General features: G+C 42.2%; 1 protein-coding gene across 1 annotated transcript; it reads left to right on the top strand.

The window, feature by feature from the left end:
- Nucleotides 1-30: 30 nt before the first annotated feature.
- SLC30A4 (solute carrier family 30 member 4) lies at nucleotides 31-18003 on the top strand. Its single transcript, XM_075273403.1, has 7 exons — nucleotides 31-490; nucleotides 2093-2239; nucleotides 5334-5487; nucleotides 6149-6356; nucleotides 9451-9556; nucleotides 14259-14393; nucleotides 16566-18003. The coding sequence occupies exons 1-7, from the start codon at nucleotides 127-129 to the stop codon at nucleotides 16712-16714; spliced, it is 1263 nt and encodes a 420-aa protein (XP_075129504.1). The 5' UTR covers nucleotides 31-126; the 3' UTR covers nucleotides 16715-18003.
- Nucleotides 18004-18038: the final 35 nt, after the last annotated feature.

Consider the following 18038-nt stretch of genomic DNA (forward strand, 5'->3'; position numbering starts at 1 on the left):
GGCGTGGTCACTGTGTGGTCATGTGGTATGTTGTTTGTAGCCGAAACCCGGAAGTGGCAGTGCCAGGCACGTCGGGGAGAGAGACGGACGGGTCTCCGGTCTGCAGAGTGCTGAAGTCCGGCTGCCATGTGGCGGCCTCACGCCTGGTGGAGCGCTGTACGGTTAAAGCTCCGCAGAAGTGACCAGCCTCCTTACCTCAGCGATGACGCCGGCTTTGACTGTCCGGATGAGGTGGCCGATGAGGACGAGCTCCCCCGCTTCAATAAGCTGAGGGTACTGGTGTCGGACGATGCTCCAGCCGTCAATGGCGGCCCCCAGACCTTTTCCTCAGATGACGACTCTCTACTGGAAAGAGATACCCCGCAGCCCCGGGCAGAACCTTGTGAGGGCTGCCGGCAGGAGAGAGACAAGAGGAGGCAGAGCATGGTGAAGAAGAGGCTGGGGCTGGCGGCTGTCCTCTACCTACTCTTCATGGTGGCCGAGCTGATCGGTGAGTCTCCTGTACAGATTGGGGTGGGGGGTCTGCTGACCCTGGACAGACTTGGATCTAAGGATTTAGAATGCTGTGTGCCTGGGCCAAGGCTGTCCCGTGTGACCTGTCTCTATAACTATCCAGAACAGTAAGGCTCCTGTTAAAACATGTTCACACTGCTCCTTTCCTTGTGGCTGCTGGTGTGTATTCTGTGCTGAAATCTGGCCACACTTTCCCAATGGTGTCAATCCAAAATCTATACCGCTGTTCACACAGTACTGATTGGTTTTCTGTGAGAAAGTGATTGAACAACTCTATGTAGTAAATCCCATGTGGACGTTATCCGTTCTGCTATAGGAGGCTCAAAGTCGCATGTAGTCTAAAGTAAAATCCGTGTCAAGAATCCTCAAGTCAGCCTGTGTAATAACCCCAGTGACCGAGCCTTCACAGCCACGTTTGTGGTATACAAATACAATATATATATGTTTGTGTGTGTATATATGTATCCATAGAGCTCCATTTATTGGACAAATACCATGGGTCGTCTTCGGCATCGGTCAGACTGGTATACGTTGCCCATAGACGCAAATCCAATCACAGTTACCGCCTCACACACAGGTCAACAAATAAAGACCGTGATCTCATGGGTCAGCAATGACTTTACATGATACTCTACTTTTTATATTTTGTGGTAATATTTAGAATGTGTTTCAGGGGTTCCCAACTTGCAGCTCGTAGTTCCAATCCCCCTACCCCCAAACATTTGGATCCAATGCTTGTCTTTTTATGGTTGCTATGTCAGAGAGAATGGTGTCCCATGTTTGGCACTCTATGGCTGTTAGTGGTGGTTGACTATGTATGTGACACATGGGTATATATGGTGTTCTCATTGTAGTGCTATTTGGCAAGATGGGGTCCTCTATTCTTCCAGTAGGTGGGAGTTCAAAGAATGAAGCCTGCACCCGTCAGACATTTTTGACACATACCTACAGGATATAACAAGTGTAATACTCCTATAAGTTTTATTGCAGCCTTTGGTTGTTTTTTAATATGACAGTGTGGCCCTTTGACCAGAAAAGGTTGTGTAAAAGTGCTAGATTTGGATTTTTAAAAAATTTATTTTATATATGGTTTTGCATAGAGATGTGATGTGTGCACACTAATCCATATGCAAGTTTCCCATCCCATATATTCCTAAAACGCCTACTCATTCACATTTTGGAAACTCCCCAGGTCAGCAAAATATTAATTGCAGCCAAATACTGATTGCAACAGAAAGAGAAAGAAGTATCTAAAAATAATTGTTACCCTTGTTCTCCTCAAACAGGTTTCACTGAGTGAGAACGCCTTATAGTATCTTTATAATATGTCATCCGATCTATGATCTAACAAGGACACCTTACTAGATGTCTGGGAATTTGAATAAAATTCATGCTTGGTGGTGTTTGATGCCCGGACAGAGGTTCCTAGCACCCTATTCAGTGACAGACCACCTTTGTTTTCAGTAGGGCCTTGTCTTCCTTGCTCGATGCTGCAATTGTTACATAAGCATCGTGCCTGGTAACGTCTTATTGAAAATCTAATTTCAGCGTACTTAACTTTTTAATCCTTTTATTACAGGCGGTTATGTTGCCAACAGCCTTGCGATCATGACTGATGCACTCCATATGCTTACTGACCTCAGTAGTATTATTTTGACCTTACTTGCTCTGTGGTTGTCTGCAAAGTCTCCAAACAAGCGTTTTACCTTTGGATTCCATCGCTTGGGTAAGTTTACATTGCATTAGCTACAGGGGATGTCTCGGTGGAAGAAGATGTTCTAGAAACGGTGCAGAACTCATTAACCAACATGAAATCGGCATTACTCACCTTGACAATTCCTAGGCTGTTCTGGTGCTGCCTGGGGCCACCTGATGTCCCCTACTGCCTTGTCCCTCTGGACACTCCAAAAATGACTGGTCAACCAGCCACCGTCCACAGCAGTGACCCGCCACAGCCAGTTATTGGTTCAGCACACTTTTCTAGGCATTTACTAAGTGTATACTAGACCAGAAAGTAGAGACTAGCAGGGACTCAGCAGGTGTGCATCAGTGAAAGAGTAAGATGATTGATGGGGTGAACAATAATTTTTTTAACCCATTTTGCACCTATTCTAAAAACACGTTATGGCGCGGGACTACCCTTTTAATTGAAATAAAATATTTGTCACACTTATCACAGGTCTTTATGACTTATAATGACTTGTCCAAAGCCCTTCAGTGCATCTGGGATGTAACATTTCTAGCCTATGTGTGATCTGACGGGTGTAACACCTGGGATTCCTCTCTGGTTAGAAGTGGTACCCGTGAATTTGTCTTTGAAACTTGAATAGGGTAGTGCTGTAGTACAAGACAAACCTAGACGGGACTGTGGTTATTACTGCACTGAAGAGGCCCCTTTGTTTCACCGATGGGTGTGGGTGCCAGTCATGCACTGATTACCTTTCCTAGGAAGAAGCCATCATTGTTCTATCCTAGAAAAATCCTGTAAAGTTGTTGTCTACTATAGAACACCTTTTAACCGAATTCTGAGCTAAAATGAGTAGGTCTTTTATTTGTGGCCGTCATTTCTTGGCCAGGGTAAGGAGCAGTTACAAAGAGCTTTTCTTGCTTTGTAAGGACCTGGTTTGTCCTGGATTACACAGAGACATTTTTGACTTTAGTGGGTGCTGTGTATTGCCTTTTCCTGTGTTGGCACCGGAGGGAAACGAACCATTTACTGCCAGGTTTTTATAGAGAGGTCTCCAGCAGAGGGGACACTGTTATCTACGTATGTGAACTAATGCATCCAACCAGTAAACCTCTCTCTGCCAGGAGAACTTTAACATTTTCGAAAAGCACAAATAAAATTTTAAAATAAAACAAGTACTGTATATTATTCAGTTTTTTCCAAATCATAGCATTTTGACACACATAAGCACCTGCTAAAAGTAAAATTTCAGAAAATGCAAAGATCATACATGTCAGTAATGCTTATCTCAGCGTGCATATTTCACAAAATCATCAAAACAGAATTGACAGATGTTCTCGTAAGTAGGTGAAATGGGTAAATAGATGTTCCCACTTCTTCAGCCTATATATTGGTAATAATTCTGATACCAAGGAGAAAAGCTCATGGGTTGCCAACCCAAACCCAGTCAGAGTCACTGGAGGGTGTACAGAGGGAGAGATGATGCCGCTTGTTGCTGTTCCTCTTCCACCTCTCCATTACAGAGAGACATAGAATATTTTAGTCCTCACAAGAGTTTAACATATGGCTTATGAAAGGGTTAAACATACCATTAAGGGCTTTGAGTATCAAAATGGGCCTGGGTAATAAGTGTCTATGTTGCCAGGGCTGTGCAATCAGTCATATAGTCACGGTTAGTTTTGGGTGGCATTGGAGTAGATACTGTGTAGAGCTTGTTGCGTACTTGGTTTCATAGGAATTTAGGCAAGTTTAGAAAGGTTACTGCTATATATGCACCTTATGTATTGAAAGTCTGATGTCCTTCTATACAATTGATATTACATTTCTTCCAGAGATTTCTTCCTTTTTTGGCCACTTGTTGGAGGTTTTCATAAGAATTCCTGAATTAGAGAAACTTTGTTCCTACTATATGAGCCTGTTTGCCAAGACTCCTCACTCCCATGGTGTAGGCTGAATAGGCAAATGTTCTTTCACCGTTCAGCACCGTTCTGTGACATGAGTTCTGCAACCTATAGATATTCACCTCTTCTTGAAGCTCCAGATGCTGTTTCTAGATAGTTGTCTTGTATGTGTTTAAGAGGACCTTTCACCACCTCCACCAAATCCGGTTCTTAGCATCTGTCAATAGGCTCCACTGTTTCCAGCACATTTGTAACTTTCTCTCTAGCCCCCACCGTTCCTGAGTAACAAGCACAGTTAGTGGAGCCGCAGCTATTGTTGTAAGTACCTGGACTTGTTTGTGGTGTAAGGTCCTCTATAAGTCAACTTCCGCAATTCTTTCACCACCTAGAGTGGTGGGAAGATAGCAACTTTTGCTATGCTATGGAGAAGAAGAATTCTGAGTTAGAAGTTTGTCTTACCAGAAGCACAATCTTGCATATTACCCATTCCACTGGGTAACATACACTAGAATAATAGAATCCTGTTACTTTAGCACCATATAGATTACAGAATAGTCTATAAGATTATTGTAGGTTGATTTGTCTCCTATGGCATATAGAGGACAATAATGGAAATGTAGCTTTATTCAGATGATTGTGTTATAGCTCCCAGTGGGCGATATGCGTTTTGTTTCTGTCACAGGTTTTCAAATTAGTTCATACCATAAAATCCAGAGTTATAGAACTGTAGACAGCAGTTTTTGGGGGTGTTTTCACCTTGTCAGTACAGCGTAAGGTTATTGGACTGCTGGATGAGATGCCTTAGAAGCATCAGGGGGGCTGCTGCTCATTGATGAGACACAATGGCGTGTATAGACCTATTTTTCAAACAATACTCCATATTTTCCAAAATCCCCCTGACTGGATCTCAGCCCAGTTTTAGAACTTCTTCATCTGCATAATTCCCTAATAAATACAGCCTTGTCCCTTCCTTGACTAGCAGGAGTCTTTCTGCTGGCGGCGCCATCTCATGACCCTGTCAGCAGACTGCCAGTTTCATTAATCACCTGTGTCTGCTGATTCATGGAGAGAAAAATTGCAAAACACTTACTTTGTCAGGCAAATATTTCTTGTATTGCCATAGTACAGGATACCCAGAAACCCATCAGACTCACCTGATCTATTTCTGTATATATGTAGTTGTTTGTACATTGTCTTAGCTTTGTCCTCACTTTCTCTTATTGTCCTTGCAGAGGTGCTGTCGGCCATCATCAGCGTATTATTGGTGTATGTTCTCACTGGGTTTTTGCTGTACGAAGCAATTCAGAGAACAATTCACATGGACTACAGCATCAATGGAGATGTAATGCTGATAACAGCAGCTGTCGGTGTTGCGGTGAACCTCATGTAAGTTAGTAACTTGACATGTGAAAATGATTTATAATACAAGTTATATTATTTGCGTAGGATGGCACCACCTGGGAGTCAGATTGCCTCACATCTTTTTTTGCTATGCTGACATGTATGCTGGGTCAGCTGTCTCCAAAGCCAGGTCAGTGTAGTGAATTTCTGCTTACTACAGAGCAGACAATGGAAAGTTTTCTGCTTTGTTTGTCAGGGAGGGAGCAGAGCTTCTGTAGTAGAGACTCCATTGCAGAGTTCATTAACAATTATCAGAGGAAAAAGCCCTGTGCAGAGGATTTTAGTTGTAAAACAATGGAGTTCACTGTGCTCAGTGTGTAATCGCTGTTTTAGTGGTCTGTTTCTCCATTGTTTGGGGCCCCCCATGGACCCAGAAAAAATATGAAATGCAATGCTAGTGTGAATATAAATGAAAACTCCTCTGAAGGGGGTAAGATGTTGGCTGTCAGAGGAGGAAAAGCGGCTGGTTCTGTACAGAGCCTGCCCACTGCTACACCTCGGGGGAACACCTGGAAACTAATGCGACAAATACAAATATGAACCTTTCAGAACTGAGTTATAGGATAATTTCACTTCTACTATAAATCTCTATCTGTTGTGAAGGTAACCCTTCACCTTGATTAAAAAACATATTTTATTTTTACAGAATGGGATTTTTGTTGAATCAGGCAGGACATCCTCATTCACACTCTCATGGTGGTCCTTCACAGCCACCCGCCACTGCTCACGGCCACAGCCATGGCCATGGCCACAGTCATGGTAGTCTGGCAGTACGAGCTGCATTTGTGCACGCGCTTGGGGACCTTGCTCAGAGTGTCGGTGTACTTATAGCTGCTTACATCATTCGTTTTAAGGTAAGAGTCCAATTTGTAAATTGAAATCTAATACATTTGCATTGCAGAGTGCGCACTCTATTGTATTCTACTTGGCCATGTAAGCAGGAGCAGATCCAATCTCAGGTTAATGGATTAGCTGTTTACCAAGCATCAGTAGTGTGTATCAGTTTCAGGATTATTTGTTACATAACAATTCATGTCAGAGTCACTGAGCGTTATGATCCTGCTGGCAGGTATACAATACAAAGGGTGCAAATTAACCTTTCTGGCTGCTACAAAGAAATTTATGTTGATTGGATCCTTTATTATTGCTCATTGTCAATCAGTGGAATGGGAATCAGAGGTGTGAGATGTCCTTTGTGTGTGGACTGTTTGGAGATCCCTTATGTCTTAGGGGCATCAGGTCATCTGTAATGGCAATCTAATGAATACTTACTCATAATTGCCCTCCTTTTGTTCAGTGCTCACAATGCAGGGATTCCAACTGGTACTTGCACACTAGATCCCTCTTGAAGACCCCACTTTACGGGTATGTGCAGAATTGTCTTGATGAGTGTGAGGAGGCTCAGTAGATCTATGGCACTTGTAGAAGACATCCTCAGTGTAGTGCCCATGTCTGGCATTAAGATCTCTGGGATGAGCAGATGGTATCTAAAATGGGTCAGGATTGAGGTCCAGCAGCACTATCAGATTGTGCTCAAACATACCGTTTATTATTAAAGCTACTGATTTACCAATAGTATACAGCAACATGTATGCTATGATGAATATACCCCAATAGTGGTAATGGACCTGATTCTGCTGCATCTTCACTTGTCCCTACCACAGTGTAAGACAAAGCTTTCTTGTCCTACTCTACAGCTGCACTCTGCTCGGCCTGTTAAGATCACCATATCCGGTGATACAGAACAAGGAGATAGGTGCCACACAGAAGAGTTCAGGGTGGGGGCAATATACTCACATTACAATCGCAGTCCTGAGGATAGCTTTGCTGGACTGCCCATTTTAGCCTCTGATTGGAATAAATATATTTAATTGGCTGGCATCAGAAAAAAAAGGATGGAGACTTCTGTGGAAACCAAGGATATGGCAAGCCTGGCTAAGATGGGATTATGCAGTTCTTTCTGACTGTCAGGTTGGATGTTATCGATACCGCTTCACTTCAGGAGATCACAGAAGGATAGCATGAGATTAACAATTTAAGGCTGGGGGATTGAGAAAATAATGGTTAATGTTTAAACATGTGGGAACACCTTCAACCATCCAAACGGGGGTACACGGGTTATGGGCATGACACATTTACAAGGAAGTGATTCAAGTCCTCCAAAACTCACAAACAATTCTTGTCTTTAATGTCTTTCTCTTTTCTGATAGTTTGTGCTTGTATAGAACTATTATGTCAGGCGATGTCGCCTATATTTAGGTGTTGGTTTTGCTTTGTACCTCCTGTGAAAGTTTTATTAAAAATGTCCATCCAGACGGTATGGCCATCATGTTTAAGAGATGTGTTCTTCTATATGCTTATTCCAATTCTTGTTAGCTAAGAGTATTAAATGGGTTGCCTAGCCAAGAAAAATGTATTGGCAAACAGTCTAGCTTGTTATAAAATTGCAAAAGCAACTTTACTGGTCTTGCCAGTCTCTGCCACTCCTGTTCCATCATATCCAGGTCGCTTGCTGATCTCTGTTCTTCCTGGTCTAGTAGTGATGTTTCAACAATGTTATTGGCTGGAGTGGTCACATGACCATGTCAGAACCTCACCCCTAGACCAGAAGTACAGATACTGGCAGAGGATCAGAAGGTGAGGGTCTCTTTTATTGGTATGTTAATAATCTGTGATGCTGTTTGCCAGTACATTTTTCTGGATTGGACAACCCTTTTAACCCATAGACATTGCTAATCTGCCTTTTTATGTCTCTTTATCTGATGCCCAGTGCTGCAGTAACTATTTTTTTTTTTTTTTTTTAATGTAGTTTGTGAGCCCCATATAGGGATCACAATGCACGTTTATTTTTTCCTATCAGTATGTCTTTTGTAGACTGGGAGGAAATCCATGCAAGCACGGGGAGAACATACAAACTCCTTGCAGATCTTATTCCTGGCAGTATTCGAGCCCAGGACTCCAGCGCTGCAAGGCAGCAGTGCTAACCACTGAGCCACTGTGTTGTCCCGGTGCTGCAGTAACTTAACCTGGAATTTACTGCTGGATAAGTGCGGGCATCTCCGTGCTGAAGTTACTGTCCAGGAGTTACTGTGATAAGGGAAGCTTTAGGACTTTTATCATCACTTTTATCAAAAAATGTAACTCTTTATGGTGATCTATAAAGTGAAAGACACTTTCCACTCACATTTGTACTAGCAGGACTTGCTCCCCTGTCCCCTCTCACCATCACGTACTTCCTGGATGTGTGCTCAGTCTCAGCAGGGAGCCTAGCCAAAGATAACACCAGCAGTTTACAGCCCTCTACTACACTAGACTACTGGTTAATTTACACATGGACTAGAGGTCCAGAAAATAAACCATACTGAATATAAAAGCTCATTTTTGTTGAAAAACTATATTAAAAAAAACACTATATAAATGTGTAGCCCCTGTGATCAGAAGAAGTAGGAAAGCGAATTTTAATCCATTTAGATGCAATAGTATATATAAAAACAATTTTGTTTTAGGTAAAAGAAGCAAAATTTACTTTTATATTTTATTTTTTAAACCATTCTTCTACTTCTAGCGAAAAATATATTCAACTTATTTAGCAAATAAAGCTAGTTACTTCAAACCTTATGTGTCCTGGTAAAATAGTTGAGATTTGCAAAGGCATTAAAAAGATAAAACTATGTAAAGCGATGCATACAAAAGTGCTAAATTTAGCCTGAGCACTGGGGCATCAATATCACCTGTAAGGGTTAATGAATGTATGGATAATTTTGTACATCAGGGTTGGCTCAAGTTCACTGTCCTGTTTTGGCTGAAAATTTAGTTTTTTTCCTATTAATATATAGTTGCTTTTACGATTTGTCGCATGTGGATATTAGATAAAGAGATACAAACAAATTTAAGGTCAGAAATTTTCTACAAATGATGGCTAACCTAACGTTCATTTTTCCACTTCAGCCAGAATACAAGATCGCTGATCCAATTTGTACCTACATATTTTCAGTACTTGTCCTTTTCACTACCGTGAGACTTGTAAGAGATACTGTACTTATTATACTTGAAGGTGAGTAGATATTTTGCTTTATTTTTACATATTTATGATCAGACATGGCAGAACAAATCTGCAGCATTATAAAATGTAATATTTGGTTGGGAACACCAACATACATGCAACGATGTAAAGTATAAAGCACCATCGTTTACAGGAATCAGACTTGCAGTTCTTTTTAAGGTATGAGCCTGGATCTATTGTTAGGAGACACCCCGATACATAACTTGAAGCTGCTGGTCCCCAATGCAAAATGTGTAATAGGGTCCCCACTTATAGTGTGCAAGCTATAATACAGCTGTCTAATTATGTTGTCAAGAGACACTTGGCGTCCCTTTAGGCTCCAGGGTCTGGTAGTGATTGTTACCTGTGCACCCCCTATAGCTATGCCCTTGGAGACCCACTGTATAATATGCTTATTTTCAGAATACTGGTGATTACAGGGTTATAGGTGATGTAAATAGAAATAATTTTCTAATGGGATTTATTTTTTTATCATGTACAGTTACTCAGCTATACTTTCTCCTCAGATAGAGCTGAAGAACTCAGCAGAAGTCTTAAAGGAGTTTTCCAGGATAGATATAGATATATCCCCTGTCCCCAGTGCTCCGGTGTCTCCCACTGCAGTCTGGTCCTCATGCTCTGGTGTTTTCTTCTAGCAGAAGGCCCCCTCTGCACATGCCCACTTAGGCTACCATATTTTACGGACTATAAGGCGCACTGGACTATAAGCCGCATTGCCCATGAGCGCCTTATAGTCCGTCTCGGTTCATATATAAGGCGCACCGGACTATAAGGCGCAGTCCGGTGCGCATTATATGTTATTGAAAGCGGCGGCAGGCAGACTTTGCCAGCGGCCGCTTAACCCCCCGCGTGCCAGACGCTTCTATTGGAAGCGCTCGGCAGGCGAGGAGGGGCTCTATCAGCAAAATCATGCTGATAGAGCCCAACCGTAAAAGTTATATTAAACTACCCCCCCCCCCCCGTTTTAAAATAAAACCCTGAAACAGAATGTGAAACTTACCGAGCGGTGCAGGGTGGGCGGGCATTCAGGCCTCCTCTTCCTCCGATGTTCCGTCCTCCTCCTCCAGCGCTCGCTAACTGATAATGGCCTGGGCGCATGCGCAGTAGCCGTAATAGAAGCATTATGATATTGCGCATGCGCCCAGGCCATTATCAGTTCGCGAGCGCCGGAGGAAGTGGTCAGGACATCGGAGGAAGAGGAGGCCTGAATGCCCGCCCGCCCACCCTGCACCGCTCGGTAAGTTTCACATTCTGTTTCAGGGTTTTATTTTAAAATGGGGGGGGGGGGGGGGGGTAGTTTAATACAACTTTTAAGGGTGCATTCACACTACGGAACGCCAGCGTGTATCACAGCCGTATACGCTGGCGTTACAGCAGGGCTGCCAGACACTTCCCATTCATTTCTATGGGAGCCGGCATGCGAGCGCTCCCCATAGAAATGAATGGTCTGCTTTTTTCCATTCATTTCTATGGGGAGCGCTCGCATGCCGGCTCCCATAGAAATGAATAGGAAGTGTCCGGCAGCCCTGCTGTAACGCCGGCGTGTACGGCTGTGATACATGCCGGCGTTCCGTAGTGTGAATTCACCCTTACGGTGCCTTTTATGTATGTATGGAAGCGGCACGCAGACTTTGCCGCCGCTTCCATCCATATATAAGGCGCACCGGACTATAAGGCGCACTTACGATTTCTGAGGAAATCGTAGGTTTTTATGTGCGCCTTATAGTCCGGAAAATACGGTAATAAGCGGCCTAAGGAAAGGGTCATGGGCGTCACAGTGCGCCCAGCAAAATTACACAATGGATGCAGCAGAACCAGTCCACACTGGGAGACACTGGACACTGGAGCATCTGAGGCAGGTGAGAGTGTTTTTTTTTTTTTTTTTTTTCTTTTTCTTTCTCCCACCCCACATTGTCTGGCCTAGTATATACAGATGATCCTGGACAACCTCTTTAAATTGCAAGCAGTGGAACTAATGCTATGTTCACCCTAGCATTCTGAGTCTGTGTAAGAGATTCCATCTTACATTCCACTTAAGCTCGGCAGAGAGAAAATTCCTACAAGGAGGACTTTTCTCTCTGTCGTTTTCAGTAGAACCTGGGAGACCCCATTATAGTCTATGGGGTCTGCACGCTTCTGCATATAACCATTTTTAAAGCAGATAGGTTTTCTGTCTTTCGGATTCACAAATGGACACGAAGGATGGAAACCCGAATGCTAGTTTGAACCAAGGATAAGTTGGAGCGGTCTCTTTAGTCCCATAAACGTCATGACAATAGTTAATGATCATCTTTTACATTCAGAACGCTAACTTTTATTGGTGTCTATGGCCAGTTTAATTGGTAATGTTTTAATATGTCTGAACAAACAGATCACCTAGTAGTAAGGACTTTGTCATCAGTTAGAGGGTTGTCCAGGATTTATTTTATTTTTTTTAAAAAAGCAATTTTTCTAAACTGGAACAATGTCACTCATGTCTTTGGATATTTGCTCTGTTGCAGTTAATAGCGTTAGACCTGCGATCGGGACTGTGGAGTCTGAATTGGAAAAACAGACTGGCTTCAAAATAAAATTATTTTTTTCATTCTATTATACAATTATATGCATACTTTGTTGTAGATTTACTTTCATAGAAATTCAGTCACTAGCTAATTCATGAATTAGAGGAGCTTTCCTTTTTCTGGCAGACCATGCCTTTCAGCCATTTGTGAAGGAGTAGATTTAGCCTACCGACTCCACAGCCCTAGCTGAAATACCACAGACAACCTGTTCTAGTTGTGCCACTGCTTTTAGAATAAAGTCACCATTTATTTTTAACTAGCATCTGACCACGACTTTGTCCACGTGTTGTTTTCGGCGACGACCCGCGTATACGCCTGCAGTTGTTGCTGGCGATGATCTGCCTGTGCCCGTGTCTCGGCTCTGCTACATCTCTGTATATGCGCAGTATACCCAGGTGTGCCCTGGCCCCCCACATGCGCAGTTCTCTTGCTACCTGCTGTACAAGGAGCCACCACACAGCAGAATACATGTATTACTATCTCTATTGCATGTAAGTCATGAAAAATAGCACATTTTTTGCGCAGACATTTGACTTTTTCTGTTTTGCGCCAACCTCTCCACTTTCCTGAAAGGGAGCATGGCATAGGCAGGGCCACCAGCCACACCAAGTATATGGTCATATTCCCTTATAAATGAGGTGCACCCTATGCTGGTGCAGAGGAATATATATCCTGGTGTTAAAATCTTGCTCTGTAAGTTCAGTTGAATAGGCTTGGATTGCAGTTCCCTTCACATCAATCTCTTGTTCTCAATTAGCAGTGCACCACAAATGGCCCTCTCGTCTTTTATCCCTAGCTAACTACTGCCCTCTCCTCTCATGCCTGGTTGTCTCCACTTTTTAGCATTATTTCCTTGATCCCACTTTCTTCCCTTGTATTGCCTCATAACAATGCCCTTTGTATGTTCCTCTCTTTGGTGACTTCATTGCCAGCTTGTTTTTAATTTCCTTGGACTTTGCATTAATTAAATTTCCGTACCCCCTAAGTACAGCTAGTTTATAAGCGATGGATAATAACCTAAGTGCTCATGCCAGGAATCTTACACAAGCAGCTAATAGTGTGTCTGTTGTACCGAGTACTTGCGAAATCATCTTAAAGACATTGCAGGAGAGCTACTATGCCAAGCGTAACAGAATTCTGGCTTTAAGGTGTTTTCCAGGACTATCATATTAAGCTTTACTTCCTTTTCTCAGGCCAGTTACAACAGATCCATTGGTTACATGGCTTTCCTGCAATACCAAGGACAGTCCCTATACAATGTATGGTGCTTTAAACACTTTGAGTGCAGAATATGTTGCCACTAAATTATCTAAATTCCCTATCAGTATCTCATTTGGAGTGTAGAAGGAAACGGGAGGGGGACACCAAATTTATCTTCCAACAGCAGCCACTATGATATATCATATACTGTCTACATATTGGACACTCTTCATGAATCTGCCCCACTGAATGTTTGACTTTAAAGGGGCTCTATTATTGGGAAAAGTCATTTTTTAACTACTCACATCCTTGCATAGCCTTTAGAAAGTCTATTCCACATCTACCTATAGTATGTAGATTGCCTCAGTGGTTTCTGAATAAGTCCGTTTTTATTCATATGCTAAATAGACTGTTGCATGATACATCGTGCACTCCTCTCCTGTTGTTTCCTATGAGAGGCTGCTGCTGCTGATGACTGAGCTTCCTGTTTGCACACACACATAGGAGATAATAGCAGAGAGGAGCCTGCTGGGAACTTCCTGTACTGGCTGGAGGCTCATTACCATCTGAATAAAAACTGACTTATTCAGAGACCACTGAGCCAATCTATATACTAAAGGTAAGTGTGGAATAGCATTTCTAAAGGCTATGCAAGGATGTGATTGTTAAAAATGACTTTTCCCAGCGATAGAGCCCCTTTAATGTTCTGGGAAATATGCAAATCTGTTTTCCATTATGTCATTAGGAAAACCCCTTTTTTGCTGCCTCAGAGGTTTTCCTAATTACATCATGGAAAAGAGATTAGCATATTCCCCAGAATCCCCCAGTGGAGCATCAATGGCTTGTAAATCTCCATACGCCTACAAATGGCACTCTCCTTAAGGAGTTTTCTTAGTCCCTGAACCTTTAATGTTCTGATAATTTTTTTCCAGGCGTTCCAAAACACCTAAATGTGGATCAAATCAAAGATGACTTGATGAAAATAGATGATGTATATTCAGTAGAAGACCTCAATGTCTGGTCACTGACAACCGGAAAGTCCACTGCTATAATCCGTTTACAGCTAAGTAAGTACATCCCTTGCACAGGACCTTACCACATTACTCTGCATGATACACCGAGCTGTATATAGTCTGGGTCATCTGGTTGTCCCCAGTAAAGCCTGAAAGTAAAATTTAGAGAATGGACAGCTTTGTAATGGTATATAACATGCCTGTATTTAAAGGACATGAAAGGTCCTATATAAGAAGTCTATCTGTGCAGGCCACCTTTCCATGTACAAAGTACTTACATTTTGCATATTCGTTCTCCAGTTTTAACTAATACAGTGTATTAATGGCATGACTTAATGGCTGAAACAAAAAAACATTCCCTCCAGGGCCACAACCCTGTAAAGTCAGTGACATAATGTCTTACGTCATAAGCAGTACAAAGCCATCTGTACAATAAAGAATTTTTCTATAATACAATGAGATATTGCAATCCCTTTAAATGGGGTTATCAGAAATGAGCCAAAATGTAGGTACTGGGGATGTTGTAAGAAAAACCAAATAAGCGTTACTTACCTAATGAATCGCCTGCTGATCTAGTCCTGCAATATCTGTCATCCCTGCTGGTCTTTATATACAGTACTGCATTGCATCTATGACAAGTGACTGCTGCCTCCAATCACTAGATCAGGGGTAGGCAACTTTTTTTTGTACAGCATGCAGATTTATATTTAAAGATGAAGTACTCAGAGCAGCGGACAATAATTATTAGGCTGACAACTCCTATACCAAAGTTATATACCACAAATCATAGCACAAACGTGCTGCCACGAGATGCTTCAGGACACATGCGCTTACTGCTGTTTCCTGGGACTCAGCTGTACTTTTCTAATAGAAGTTTTGAGTGTACATGTGCAGCCTTTCGTGGCAAATGTATGTGTCCAGGAGCACTGTATAGCAGCATCCTTATGGTAGAAACACACTATGTATCTGGATGCAACTATAGTTGCATCCAATCCTAGGTCACTGGTAGTTTCACGTTACTGTAAAGCTGTATGGTGCACAAAAAAATCATGCATTTTTATTGGAAATGTGCCTGCGTTTTTTGTTCAAAAACATACATGTGATGGGGCCACACGGTGGCCCAGTGGTTAGCACTGCAGCCTTGCAGTGCTGGAGTCCTGGTGTTCAAACCCCGCCAAGGGCATAAAACCATCTGCAAGGAGTTTGTATGTTCTCCCGGTGTTTGGATGGATTTCCATCCCATATTCCAAAGACATACTGATAGGGAAAAAATGTACATTGTGAGTTCCATGTGGGGCTCACAATCTACATTTGAAAACAAATAAACAAAACCAAGCATTTAAACACCGCCCCCCCAAAAAAACAAAACAAACAAAACAAAACACTGATTGGCTCTCAGGGGACAGGTCGGTGTTGTTGTCATGCGTCATGACATAGATGTGACCCCTGAGTCCCTATCGGCGCCCTCTGACGTCCGGCGGAAATGCCAAAGAGGACACATTGTTTTTTTTTTTTTTTTATGTGTCAACTCTCCTGGGCCCACAGTATACCAGCAGTTTCATTTTGGCTTTGTTTGGTCCAATGAAACTGGTGGGTGAGTTAGTCTAAGTGCCGTCCCCTCAGGTGGCTGTGCCAGAGAAATATGCCTATCGTGCCACTCTTGGCACATGTGCTAGAGGCCAATAATTGGCTGCAGCAGTCATATGTTGTCTAAAATGCCACAGAACAATGTGAATCCATATGTACTAATCTTTAGGCTTTTTTTTTTTTTTTCTTACAATACCAGCGTGAAATACTTAATGAGTGCCACTTTGTCTTGCTCTGCATCATGTATAACAGGGTTAGGAAAAAGAACACAACTGAATTTTTTTTTGACACACACACAGGAACGATAGGCGTGTTTAGTATACCATGAATTATGCCAATTGGATTATAGAATATATGACACCTTGAGAATGTTGTACCTTAACAGTGATGATGTGAGTACTGCGCTCCTACAGTCTTAAATGGGACACAACCTCCACAATTAAAAGTAGGGTGATGTAGCTTATACAACAGCTGCTCTGGGGGCTGATCCTGACACTCTCCTGGGTAAAACATGTAATATAGGGAGTTATTTATTTATTTTTGGAAGGGATGAAAACAATTCATAAGCTCATTTAGCAGTAGGATGAACTTGGCCATTTTCTTCATTTTCTCTCATTGTTGTGCCTTCTCTTCTTGTAGGTCCAGGGTCATCATCAAAGTGGGAAGAAGTGCAAAACAAGGCCAGACACATCCTGCTAAATACATATGGGATGTACAAGTGCTATATACAGATGCAGAGCTACAGACAAGAAGAGAACACAACATGTGCTAACTGTTCCAGTGCCTAAGTCCTGTGGCTTGCCGCCTTACCACACACCCTCCAGAATACAGCAATATTTCTGACCTTGGAACTTCTCACAGAAAGGGATTGTGTATGTTGCAGTGCACAGTGCCAGCAGAAGCACAGAGGTTTTTCTATTGTAACCTGTCTGAAGTAAGGAGTCACGCTCCACCATGGACTCGCAGGCCATTTTTAAAGTGCTGTTTACAGATTAAAGCAAGTTTGCACATATCTCAGATCTAGGGTGCCTAAATAAAGCCCTGCTCTGAGGACACAAAGTACACTTTTGTGGTAATCATATCTAGTCATTAGTTTTATTAATTCTGTGGTTTATTTAATAGAATATTGGTTTGTAGCAGCATATAGAGGTTAGTACATAGGAGCAAACCAATCGACCATTAAACTCTGCCTATTTCCACGTCACATGCCTCTGAAAAAGGGCAGATCCAACAAGAGCTTGTATATGACTGCATTCCAGAACATGCACGCCCTCCATGAGCTACCACACAATAGCTTACGAATATACCTTTATAGCCTCAGGAGGTCATGGTCACAAACCCTATATGGGACCTTTGATCGTGTATTTTCTATTAGTGATACAGCAGTGATATAACCTTCCCTATCTTAAGGGCCCACTTGTAAATCTTGTGGTGTATATTAACTACGCTTAGATTTTTATGCTTTGGGATGAACCAACTCAATGCCAATAAGGGAAGCTGAAGTGTCTTCTTTCTCAGTGTTGTTGAACTTTGCACTTAACCACTGCTGTTAATATACTGACCGTGAAACGTACAGCATAGCGTAAGTAAGGTCATTGAGAACAGAATGGACCTCGAAGGTGCTGTCAAGTGTTACACCGCTACAGTTTGTATAGAGTAGATCAGACCAGTGTTATGGTAGCAGAAAGCACATACACTCCGTATGGCTCGGCATGTGAACTGTACCAAGATTATTTCTAGTAGTATTGAGTTGGACGTTTATAATAATTTACTTGGCCACTAAGTGGCGCTGTTCTGAATTAATGAATATTTCATTTTATCCTTCTAGAGCAAGAAACATGACTGCTCACTCTTATTCGTACAGGAAAATATGCTGCAAACTAAAAAATACTGTACAATAATATTTCCACTTCTCTCATTAAGTATGTATACCTTAAAGGAAATAAAAGCACATCTGAGTCGGTTCATGTTCAGTGAGCACCATATATTTTACCAGTATTATACCCAGCTGGAAAGACTGCATTTCTAGGTTGTTGTTTTTTTGTTTTTTTTTTGGTATGTATGACAAAGGTTCTTTTCAGTGAGTTCAATAGTGGGTAAATATAAGCCTTG

Source organism: Leptodactylus fuscus, chromosome 5 (genome assembly GCF_031893055.1).
Source record: "Leptodactylus fuscus isolate aLepFus1 chromosome 5, aLepFus1.hap2, whole genome shotgun sequence".
Classification (NCBI taxonomy): domain Eukaryota; kingdom Metazoa; phylum Chordata; class Amphibia; order Anura; family Leptodactylidae; genus Leptodactylus; species Leptodactylus fuscus.

Excerpts from the sequence above, each read along its gene's own strand:
- SLC30A4 (XM_075273403.1), top strand. The coding sequence starts at position 127 with ATGTGGCGGCCTCACGCCTGGTGGAGCGCTGTACGGTTAAAGCTCCGC. Across the intron at positions 2,240-5,333 it reads CTTTGGATTCCATCGCTTGG|AGGTGCTGTCGGCCATCATC; the intron begins GTAAGTTTACAT and ends TTGTCCTTGCAG. Across the intron at positions 14,394-16,565 it reads TATAATCCGTTTACAGCTAA|GTCCAGGGTCATCATCAAAG; the intron begins GTAAGTACATCC and ends CTCTTCTTGTAG.